The sequence below is a fragment of the Xenopus tropicalis genome, chromosome 8, assembly GCF_000004195.4.
Source record: "Xenopus tropicalis strain Nigerian chromosome 8, UCB_Xtro_10.0, whole genome shotgun sequence".
Taxonomy (NCBI): domain Eukaryota; kingdom Metazoa; phylum Chordata; class Amphibia; order Anura; family Pipidae; genus Xenopus; species Xenopus tropicalis.
In genome coordinates, this window is record NC_030684.2 from 41,520,085 (window position 1) to 41,533,008 (window position 12,924).

Below are 12,924 nucleotides of genomic sequence, written 5' to 3' on the forward strand. Positions count from 1 at the left end.
AGAAATGACTAGAAAGAGACGGAATAAAAAGTAACAATAATAATAATATTGTAAGCTCAGAGAACAACAGATTTTTTGGCTGTCAGGGTCAGTGACCCCCATTTGAAAGCTAGAAAGATGAAGAAGAGTCAAATGATTCAAAAACTATAAACAAGTAATGAAGACCAATTACAAAATAACATACTAAAAGTTATCATAAAGGCAAAGCACCCCTGTAATTTGGAAGTAGCACTGCAAAGATTCCAGAGCTTTGTGTGTCACCAACTACAAGTGGGAGGAAAATAGAATAAATACCCTCTTAGCAGAATCAATAAGTGAATCTGACATTTAGACCTACAAATAATATAAAGATGTCTGCTAAGTTAAAAGCATGTTAGCCAAAAAAAAAGTCTAAAAAAACACAATGTCAATTTCTAAATAGATCAAAAGGTGGCATAGAAAAATAGAGATGGAGGAAGCGCAAATGAAGTACCAAGGGCACAGTGCCAACAGGCGTAAAGCAGTTTGCATATAAATGTACTTTGTAAGCAGCTGCTTATAGTGATGCACCCTTACCCTTAGATGCCAGTGTAAAAATAATGCTCTGAGGTGCCTGATGTTTTTGAAGCCTGCTGCATCTGTATGTATATTTATGTGCAAGCTAAATAAGAAACAATGTTTCAAAATTAATATATATATATATATATATATATATATTTTTTTTTTTTTTTTTTTTTTTTTACTGTTTGTAGTTATCAACTGTGAATACACTGTGGGAATAAATGTGTTTCTAAAAAAAAAAAGAAATTACCTTCAGCTGCTCTCTTAAAGAAGACTTTGCAGCTGCCACACGTCAGGGCCCCATAGTGGCAGCCAGAAGCCTCATCTCCACAGATCAGACAGGTTTTTTGCGGTGGGAAGTAATAATCAATGGGCAGCAGGTGATCTCTGCCTCCTTCTAGCCTGTAAGAATGGAAAAAGTAGGCTCTTGAAAGTGTTGACAACATAATGTTAATATAAAGACCTAAACTAATGGCTACAGCACATTTATTTTATAGACCATTTCGGACAAAGATGCATTAAAACTAAACTCCTGTTCCAACAAAAGTTTATTTCAAAATAGGTACAGGTATAAGACCCGTTATCCAGAATGCTCGGGACCAAGGGTATTCCGAATAAGGGGTCTTTCCGTAATTTGGATCTCCATACCTTAAGTCTACCAAAGAATCAATAAAACTGCAATTAAATCCAATAGGATTGTTTTGCATCCAATAAGGATTATTTGTATCTTAGTTGGGATCAATTACAAGGTACTGTTTTATTACTACAGAGAAAAGGGAAATCAGTTTTAAAATTCTGAATTATTTGATTAAAATGGAGTCTATGGAAGACGGGCATTCCATAATTCGGAGCTTTCTGGATAACGGGTTTCCGGATAAGGGATCCCATACCTGTACTAACACACCTGTACAATGGAAAGTTAGCCTTAAGTATCAAAATGTGCTAGAATTCATATGAGCATCCCTTAATAATGTAGATGATTATGTACTTGATGTATCTGATCATATTGGTGATGTCAATTACGGTGCACTTTTTACTGGAACTTAAGTAATACTAAAGAAATACTAAAGAATCATAAGAAATAGCGTTCTCTACACTTTACACTTTTAAGGTATTAAAAGCCACCGGAGAATACCATGACCTGTTAAAAAAAAGTATTGGGTTAAGGCCTTGGGGCCGATTCACAAAAGGTTATTTTAGCATGCGTTAAAAATATTATCACTTCTTATATTTGGAGAATTAACGATCGATCATAAAAAGGACACTTGTCTGACTTAAGAAGCGATTTTATTGTCATTTTTTATCTTGCGGTTACATATTTTTTGACAGTGCCAGGAACAGCATGGCTTCTGTGTTAGTGGCTGCAGATAAGGCTCCAGTACCTCATACAGGCCATATATTGCTGCTCTATTTAACCTATAGCGCCTCACTATTTCCTCCTCTGATAATCCCTCTAGAGTTGATCTTTCCTTGAAAACTCAAGGATGCATCACTCTAGGATCACATATTTGATTCTCTTCTTCACAATCCAACAAAAATCCGACTGCAAACTCCATGTTGTCTTCACGTTCACATAAAATTTCAGTATTTTGTACTATTGTATTCTATTGTATTCTAAGACAATTTGATCTTGGTTATATTTGTGGTTATTTTATTTACTTTGCTATGGTCACTGTCCCTAGAAACTGCACTATGGTGTCAATAACGAACTGGAAAATGAACAGGATAAATGTTTAATAAAAAAAAATAAACATACATAATTATAATAAAAGAAAATCCAGGCCCAAATGAACCTGCTATCTTTAGCTGGGGTGTCTCATCCTAGTAATAAGGCTCAAGATTAATTAACAGGTTAGAAAGGCAAAATTCAAGAATTATAAACACTTAGAACTTTCAGGTGGCAACTCGTACCGACAACCTCCCTCCTGGACAACCTCCAAAACATATGCAACAGTGAAAAAATAAGAATTAGGCAGAACATTCTCTCAAGAGCAGTAGTGTTTCGTCTTAAACTCCCTAAACTCAGCTACGTTTCCAAGATCCAAGGAACCAAACCAAGAGGGTATAACTGCTGACTACTTGATTATTTGAAGTTACATTGGGTGTCGCTGTTCTTACTTGAATTCCCAAATACTCCATCATTAATTAGGTATTGTATTTACTTTATTTGTTTAAGAATGCTTAGTAGTGGTTTGTTATTATTATTATTACATTCTGACCTTTCCATCTATATATTAGTGTTCATAAGTGGAGGTAGGGTTGCTAACTTTTCTCAAAATCTAACATTCACATATTTTTTGGTTTTTTTCCCTATTGATAACATCAAGCATCATTTTTACCTGCCAGGCCAGTAAAATGCCAGCCAGGTGGTACCTCTGTGGAGGATGCCATACCGATACCTATGACGCTTATATAAAAAACATTTTTCAAAGAAAAGTTGCCCTCTAGTGGCTAGATCAACACAAATGCTTGCTTTGCTTGGCTTTGGTAAAAGTACACATATGAAACATTTACTGTCCTCAAACTTCATAACTGGTTAGTAAAATGTGCTTTTAGGTATGCAAACCCCACTAAATATTTCTGAGATTTATATTAATTCAGTATTTTTTTTCCAGTTCTAGCAACAAAACAGGTATTAAAGCCACTAGAAGTTCACCAGTAATTCAAATTAAGGCAGTACTTAGCATAACCTCCCGTATCTCTTTTATAAGAAAGACGTCTGAAGACAGCGAAATGACGGGAAAAACGAATGTAAATCACTGCAGGCATTGCCAAGCTGTAATGAGTAACATTTTAATGTTTGCAGAGGCCTGGGGTGATTTGTGGGCCTCAAAGTGCATTTGGACATTAGTTTTTGGCTCTACGGTTGTGCTTAAATCTCAGAGTCACCTTGCTGGAGAGCTTTTAAAAACCAGGTTATTTTCTCAAAAGGGTATTTTCCAAATAAATCAGTGGCACCAAAACAGCACACCCTTCGCTGCACGCCTGATGCTTGCAAGCCACTTATTCATCCCTAATGATAACTGGAAGATGCTATTCAACAGGCTTTCAGATCCAATCACAGCTAATTAACATCATGCTCAGTTGCAGCATTTCCTCCCTGATAATTACAGCTTTGCCATGTTTGGCACAATACACAAATTACCACCGTGAACAGTTGATTGCCAAATAGTTCAAGGCTTAAGCGGTTTCTATTACAGGTATCCCTCTAGTGGCATCATTAACCCTTGGTGCAACACGGCACATGGAAGCACAGCATGTATATATTAAACTCATTATATGTCCCTGCAGGTTTGTGAGTCCACTAGGACGCATAATATTCCACGGTAACTCAATCACTCGCCACTGAAAGAAGCCGCAAACTGTAGACATCTACGAGGAAAAATGTATCCTGCTGGGTAAATGTGTATCAAGTACTGATCTGTTTTCATGAGCAATTTAATCTTCACTTCTAGCTCATAAAGATTCAGAAAGTGGATTGTGCCTCTGCTGCTTGTGATATATACGCCAAGAGAGACTTTGGACTTTCCTGCTGTATTTGCCTGGAAGACTTTCACGGTGGAAGAAAATTTCTGAGCTACAGTGATTTTTATTCTTTCTGTAATACTCAGAGAAATTTAAATACTGATAATTAGAATGAAAAGCCCACCCAACCCCCCCCCCCAAGGAAAAATGCAATTCCAAGAAAATAATGCAGTCTGCAGCAATTCATGTTCCAGGGAATGCACTGAATCCAGGATTTGGTTTAGCATTTGTCCAAATTCTAGCAAATATTGGGAGAATACTATGTTAATCTGAACCAAATAAAGTGATATTGACACAAAAAACTACTCTTTAAATCAGTGGTTCCCAACCTTTTTTGCACCACGGACCGGTTTCAAGCAAGACAATTTTTCCAAGGACCAGGGATGGGGGGTGCGGCGCAACTAGTGCTAGTTAAATTTTATATTATGTACTTTACTATTAATATTATTATTACATACAGCTTAATAAATTACTTTGGTCCTTGTTGTAATCAGTAGAAAGCTTCCTGGGCTTCGCATAGCTATTGTCATGGCTGTGTAACGCATCAGGGAGTTGGGATCACAAGTAATTGGGAGCAGAGGTGGCCCGGTTCAGCACAGCCCATGGCCCGGTGGTTGGGGACCCCTGCTTTAAATAATGAATGTACATTAATAGTTACCTATAGGTCATGCTGATCGTTTTTCACTGATAGGGCTGTTTCTGTAAGTAATTTTTACCTAAATCTGACTGTTTTGCCAACCTGGCTGTCCCTTCTCAGCCTGTCGGTTATAGCTTCTAATGGTAACAGACTCCTGCTGCACATATATGGCAGCCCCCTAATAGATTGAGCATGGGGGATCTGATAATGTACTTTAAAGCTCTAGACTGCCAAATGCTCAACAATGAGGCATTTTAATTTATCTTTCTCAAATTTGAATAGGCAAATTAGTTTTTTTAGGTTTGGTATTCGCCCACACCCACATGAAGGATTTGGCAATTGTCCAAAAATTATGAATTCGGCGCACACCTATTTGCACACCTATTTTGTTTACTAGGGTAAATGCTGATATTGCTCCCTGCCATTCTACCAATTCAGCTTTCTAGAGCTGGACCCAAATATTGTGCCTAAAATATACAGTTTTTTAAATTTATTTTTAAAGAAATGTTTCTTTACACTAAATTGTAGTTGGACAGGAAAGTTTAGTTCATTAGGAGGTGCCTCCAATTGGTTTGTCATTTGGGGTTAAGCATGCTTAACCCTTAAGCATGGGGTTAAGTATCACCAAGCTATCAACAATCTAACCTGTGTCCTATGTGCAGTATGTGAATCCCAGCTAGTAAGCAAGCCAGACCATTGAGGAATTTCATCGCTGGAAGTTTTGCATCTTGCTAAACAGAAGCTAAGTGGCAGTGCCAGAATTACTGTACTTGGAGGGGTTGGCAGCCCCTCTCTGAGCGCTTAAGTGGTTTACACTATTAGCATAAATCCTTTGATTAAAAGACAATCCTCTCCATGAGAAAAATAGGTCCACTTCTCTGTGACCAAGCCAAGTGATAATCAAGGGCCTGCAATGTGCAGCCCCAAAACCAATAAGACCCAGACTAAAGTTTTGTAGAAACAATACATACTGTACATTTATTTCATTCAGCAAAGTTTTATATATTAGGAAATGCCCACAGAGTAGCTTGTTACTCAGGTATCATGTTGCTCGCACTACTAATTCCATTCATACCATCTTTTTGTAGCACTAACCTTATAGAACTTCATATGGGTCAGCTGAAAGGATGAAAACTAATAAGGGCACACACTGCAGCGTGCTTTCAAATAATTTCTCGATATTTGTGCAGCTCAGAGAGGCATTTCTGAAGCCTTAGATGCTCTTAGCATCTCTCCCAAATAGACGGTAGTACACTATCACCAAAAAAAAAAAAATCTTTCGTTGTTGGTAGATGCTTTGTCCAAAGGTTACAGCAGTTACAACAAAAATATTGATTGCTCTCTCACTTGTAATATTACCTGTTTTGCCAAGAGGCATTCCCCCAAAGACTGCAAAACAACACCACTGAAGGCAATGATTTGTGCTAGGCCTTGAATTTGAAGTACCCAAATTTGATGCCCAAACAACCCTCATCGGCCCACTACACAGTGACTGTCTATGGCATTTTACAGCAGCCCCTCTGGCATTTGCCACAATCCAAAGATTACCAGCCCAGGCCTGATTTGTGACACAATTAAAAAAATTCATGATTCAATAGTATTACTCCAGTGAAAAAAATAAAACAAGTGACTGGGTGTGTAATAAAAATCTACTTGGTTCAGCACTCGACAATCTACTTGGTTCAGCACTGTTTAAGTCTTAAGGCACTCATTTACAAGGTGATATTTCCAGGTATCCGAATGATCGGCCCATCAACCAAATTGATAGATACCAAATAGATACCAAGGGGCAATTGTTATACTTATTCCATAAAGATCATAACAGTTGTGGCTCCCCTTCACTTCTAAATAAACTGGCAGATTTGGTGCTTTGGAAGAGTAATACATGATGGCAATTATTATGGGGATACTTGCATGCTGCCCACCAACATTTACAGCACCCCCATGCGTCTGATGACCTACTATATGTTTGGACCCAAAATGATGCCATCGCCAGTGAATATGTGAAGTCACTGATCATATGTATCTGGTTCCCGTCTCTGTCCTATTATGTACAGCTGCTAAGAGGTTAAGATTTTTTTTTTAATCTTGTGAAAGATCTGCAGGTGTCTGGCACAGAATGAGCCATTACAGTAAAGTAAACTGGAAAAGAATGAAAATAAATAATCGTCATACAGCAGCCCATAAAAGCATTCAAGCGGACCATCTGATTTTCTCATTCTGCCAGCAGCCTCCTGGCACCACAGCCCCTGACTCCTCTAAATAGTTTGGCCCCTTTAATGACCAGAGAGCCACAATTAGGAGGTGAAGGGGTGACAGTCTTAATATATCATTATTATATTTTGCTTTACTTAAAATAATATTAATTAATCTGGATGTAAGGCAACATTCTTCTCAATAGGAATAGGGAAATAATACAACAATGCCTGTCTACCTTTCTTTGAATGGAAGCGTAACATTTTTGTGGACAATAACGTCCGTTTATCCTCGGGGGGTAACTGAACAGCCTGGCACAGAATCAATTATATTCCATGTAGTTTCTGGCACAGGAATGGTTAGGGACAATGGCTGTTTTCCAAAAGGTTTGACATAGAATGGTGACCAGGGGTGACAGAGGAAATGCCGATGGTGCCAACCCTTTCTCTGAATAAGGCCCCAAGGCTGTACTTGAACAGTAAGAGCAATGCAGGGAACAGAATTATCTCTATAGAATGGAGAGACTGATACCCCATGATTAAGTGCTATTATAACCAAAATTAGCATCTTTTTAAATAAACTCTGATTGAATGCTAGCTAATGTGTTAAACTCCTTATTCACCATAGTTGAGTAAAGTCTGGGCCAGGTAAATGCTCCAATACTCATGAATGGCCCAGGTGCCAGCGAGTCTGTGGCACTATGACCACATGCGTTCTGGCACCAGAAGAGTTTGGGAAATTTGTAGTTGTATATTTAGAAGAGATTTTATGGTTTCCTTAGTTAGCTTGTAGAAGCATCAGTACATTGAACAAATAAGCAGGGGAACGAAAAAGGCATTTTCTCAAAGACAAATCAAGGTATGTGTTCTAAAACAAGTGATAAATCAGATTACAGTATTGTTTCTCAAATACTAAAACTGCTCGCTCAGGTGACAAGCTAAAATATTACCGGGCTCTTTAGGGAGCTTGCACTCAAAGCTACAGTATTACTGCAATTGCTTGGATTCCAAAGAAAGACTTGTGTACCATAAAACTGAATCTACTGAAAGATTTTGATAATAGGTCAGTGTAAGGTTTTACCTTTGGAATTAACCATTAAGAGAAGAAGTCTGTCAAATACCAAATATGTAGGGTTGATTAGTAACAAGAACGTCTAGATGAAGAAAAATGGCTGTAGTAAAACAAAAGCAGGGTCCAGCATGCACCTGAACTGACTGATATACAGTATAGGCTTGCACTGCTTGTATAGTATTTGATACAGTAGCTGTTTGATTCTAAAGTTATGAAGGGACAATCTTTGAATACATGGTTTAATCCAAATAACTTAGAGAAAGTACTTGAACGACTATGTAAGGTACCACTGCAACACGCTAGCAGGTTGGGTTCTGCTTAAATTTGCTGTCCTGGACCACATCTGTCTATTACAGGCTCTAATGGGCAGCAAGGTGCTAATGTACTTGATTTGCTCAATAAAGCCTGTAATGTGTAGAACAGCAAGCCTCAGCAATATCCGCCCTTCTAGTATGGTGCCGCAGTTGGGTCCAAGAACACTGCAGACGAGGGAGATCTTTTACAAAAACGAACGACAACGGCATACTGAAACCTTTAAGCAATGAGATTTAGTGTTTGAATCTGTTACTAATATAAACCGAAAGTAGGATTAAACTAGAGCAGTCAGCTCATCCCTTATCTATATGGGAGATACTGTGAACCTTGTGTTTAGCAGGCACCAACATCTTTCCAGGGACACTTTGCCACTGTGAAATGCACTAGAAATGCATGCAAAAAAGGGTGTGATGTGCCAAATCCATTATAGATAGCATGCTTAATTCTACATTATAATATACATTATAACTATAATAAAATTATGATTACTGTATTTTATGATTGTTATTTATTATTATAGCAAACAATGATTGTTTAGGTTCTCCTTTTCTATACCTTAACGCTATAAGGTTAGAGCAGGCACTGATAACTGATATCTAGCCATAAGATCCTTTAAATACCTCTGTAAGGTTGGTCAGCTTTAAAAACCCAGTGTCAGGGGCAAAAAATGTTTAAGGCAGAGTGAGAAAACTAGGGGACAGTCCCTGAATGTAGGGACGCTTGGCAATTATGTGTTACGCTACCCTTCAAACAAAGCTGAAATGTGACATCAGTTAATTCAAAACAAATGCTGGCAGCAAATCCAAAATTTAATTAAAATCACTAGCTTAATATATACCGCTCCCAGATAATTGCTTAAAAAAACACAGTAAAAGCCTCAATCACCAATAGGCAACCTTTGGCGCTGTTACTCAGATCCAATGATTGGAATACCTGTGCCAGCATTGCTAATGGACGGATGGTTACAGTTTCGTGCCACAACAGCTGGATTGCTCAAGGGTGCCTATCCTTGCCTGACACGGAATACTTAAAGAAACAGGTGGTTTTTATTCTGCCTTGCGTGCCCTGCGCTTTGGTGCTTTTATAAATACGCCTGGCGAAAGACAACTACAACAGATTCACTTTGTACTGGAATCTGGCTGCAGAGCAAACACATTTCAATGCCGGAAGGGCAATGACCCCATATGGATGCAGTTACCCTCCAGTCAGTGTTAAAATTCTGTGGGCACATTTCATCCACAATTCAATATAGCCCCCTGGGTTTGCCATCTGCCTGATGTACTTGCCAATGCACCAGAAGGCAGCACACACTGGGCAATGCAATAATGCAATAAATCAGTTGGATTTGCACATGTTTCCCACATATTTGAATTTAAAGGCCACAAACCAACATGTGTGAGGCAAGTATTGTGTGCAGGAAGGATACATGTACGTTGCGTAATGTATTGACAGGTGCATTTGGCTCCAGGTCTAGTGAACCATAGCACCCAATCAGATATCTGCTTTGAATCAGCAGCCAATCAGGTATTTGCTATATGGGAGCCACAGATCACTACAAATGGAGCAATCTTTGCACCTGTTTCCCATCTGTACAAATACTACTAATAGTTCTTACTTAACATGACAACCTAGACCAGTTTTCATGAACAGGAGAGAGAAAGCCCGCTTTTGGACTCTTTCTCCACCAATGTACTTTACCTGAGACATTCAGATAGAAGACCCAGTGTCTTCTACATTTGTGTTTTTTCCTGGCAGCAGTTTCATGTTCTGGTTCTCTGCTCAGCCAAAATGTTCTCAGCCCAATAAAGTGGAAAGCAGAAACATACCAGTTCTCTTTCATGTGACTATTTTAAATTTATTAGACTAGTTATAGTTATGTTTATGGCCCAGTACTGTAAAACTACACAGTAGCCGCTACACATTTTCTTTTTTTCTTTTAATGACATTAACTACAAACAAAAAGAAAAAAAAACACTGCAGCCTGGCCTGAAGTACAACACTCCTTAATATGTAACCAGAGCCCAAATGAGCAGAAATTCTGGCTGCCGTAACTGGGAGAATGTATTAAAAGCAACAGAACAAATATAAAGTGTCTAGTCAAATGGAGTTTTGGAGTGTCTTGCCTGGGGTGGATCACAGCTACTGCCATCATTCTTCCAGATCCTGTACCAATATTGTACTAAATACAGCTATAACAACGTTGTTTTAAAAAGTTAAAAAGCCAGGAATTTAGGTTTTATGACAAGGGAAAACCATGCAAAGGATCCACCCATAATTATTATTCTTTTTTTATATAGCTATGACATTTTATGCATTGCTTTACAGAGATTATAAATCAATCCCTGCCTCAGTGGAGCTTACAATCTAAGGTCTCTATTCCATTCATATACACTGAGGTCAGTTTTATCAGGAAAAAACAATTAACCTGTCTGTTTTTTTGTGGGATATGGGAGGAAACAGGTACCAAGAGGAACCCTACGGACTTGGGAGAAATACAAACTCCTTGAAACAGTTTCCTTGATGGAATCAAACCTAGTGCTACAAGATGGGCTGCTGCGGGTGATTAACCTGCAAAGAGGTTAACACTACTGGCAGATGATTGTGAATTAAGGAAAAGCAAAGAAATATGTGGGTTTTAGGTGGCATGGTGCAAACATACCCCTATACTGTAAACTACAGCAACTACTCAAATACACATATTTCTTGTCTGCAAGATCAAGTAGATCAAAGCAAACTTCAGACAGGTCACTTTGGGTTTCTGGACAGGGCAAAACTGTACAAATCACAGAAGATGCATTTTAATTGCTTTCATATGTATGCAACAGATCTTACAGTAATTAACTCTATATCTAAGGCATAAGTTGGGTTCCTCATCAAGAAAATAGCTTGTGATGGAACAATTTCACCAAGGACGGCTTCAATGGGGGTTAATTCTGCAATGAGCAGTATATAGAAAGTAGGCTGTTATAAATTTAGCAGATCCCTTATCTTGCATGAACATAAAATATGCTGCACATGCTAATTTCCAGCAGACTCCAGTCAGCAATCTTTTTCTTCACACTCCTTACCTTCCAGTCACATTGTCTAAAAACATCAAGACTGTTCCAGGGTAAATACTGTAGTTTTATCGCTTTTTTTAAGCATTATTATCTTTGTATTTGTTTCACTTGAGGCTTCTGATCCACCTAGCATTATTGAGCCCTGTTTCCTTGGTATTCAACTGGGGTAATAGTAATAACTGGTCTTGGGACCCACACCCAGGTGCAGCCGAACACAGATAGCGTAGAAAACTTGTGTATGAACCTATATGGGCCTACAACATCATACAGCAATGGAAAAAGGATCTAGTACATGAAGCAACTAGCATACAAACGCACAGTATTGTAAATTTAGCAATATATAGTGCTTGACAACTGCAAACTAGCCATTGCAAACCATCAGCCATTTAGGGATTATTTAAGGAGGGATACATTTTTTAAGAGCCATTCTTTAGATCTTTTTTATAGCATTGTGGGACTGCATGCTTAATCTGAAGCTTGGAGGGTTCTTTGCAGCCAGCAGTGCTGCAGATGTGAGGTGGAGGTGAGAAATGAGTAGGATGTGGGTAAAGTGACACAAAAAGAGCTCGCAGACCCAAAAGATAAATAAAAAAATCAGAGATGTGCTTGTAGACATAACAGCAAGGAGACATACAAGGCAAGCATGAGATGTAAAGGTCAAGGCAGGAGCTGCTCAAGGGTATAGCTCTCGACTTGAAGGAGGTTTTGTTAACCTTTTCATTGTCAAACCTTATGTCTGGCAATAGAAACCGCACTTCTTCCACCCAGAAAGTTGCAGTTAGTTATAGTGAAGAACAATGAAACTCAGTACTTTTTCCTTTTTCACTTCATCGTCTGATCCAAGTCATTCTCCAGCTTTCCAGTCTCCTTGGATCTTATGTTATGGTGATAAAATTTGCAACAGCTCTAGTAACCCAAAGCTAAAAATCAACAGAAGATATTTACCAGTCACTTGTTTAAAAGGCAACACCTCATTGGCTGCTATGACTTTCTTGATTTGGTGCTTACCCTGAAATAATTTAAATAAAGTGTTTTATTCCAGCTGCTGTACCAGAACTCCCCACCAGTTGTAAGTCACAAGATTTGTTCTTAAGACATATCCCAAAGGTTTTAGCCAGCTTCTGCAGCATGCCTACAGTCTCTATGACCATAATAATTTAAACAGGATACTCTACTGTCATAGCCAAAGCCAAAGTTTAAGTTGACCCTTATTTCTCATTGGCTTAAACCAGCCATGTAGGGGCTGCAAAGATTTCTAGAAATTAGGTCTAAGGTTCAAGTCAGGAATATGTATCGATGTTCAATCAAACAGAATGGCCCTGAAACCAAGAACTCCTTCCACTGCGCACATTTCAATGCAATTACAAGCAATATGCACTTAAAAACTCAAGGCTTTAGCTTCAAAGAAAACATTTTTGTTCAAGCAATCAATAACAATAACTGGTTTAGCAAAGCAAATGAATAATTTTCATTATAAAGTATAACTGAGTATCAAATTTTAAAAAGCCCTATATACAGTATGGGGATAATATATAAAAGCTAGCAATAGATCTAGAAAACAGAAGCATTCAGAAGCATTTT

At 38.3% G+C, this 12,924-nt stretch overlaps 1 protein-coding gene across 1 annotated transcript in view; it reads right to left on the bottom strand.

The window, feature by feature from the left end:
- ar (androgen receptor (dihydrotestosterone receptor; testicular feminization; spinal and bulbar muscular atrophy; Kennedy disease)) overlaps positions 1 to 12,924 on the bottom strand; it is a 167,668-nt gene that overhangs the window by 72,166 nt on the left and 82,578 nt on the right. Inside the window, exon 2 of the mRNA XM_002941842.5 lies at positions 791 to 942. Within this exon, the coding sequence (XP_002941888.3) occupies positions 791 to 942 (152 nt within the window). The remainder of the gene's footprint in view (positions 1 to 790; positions 943 to 12,924) is intronic.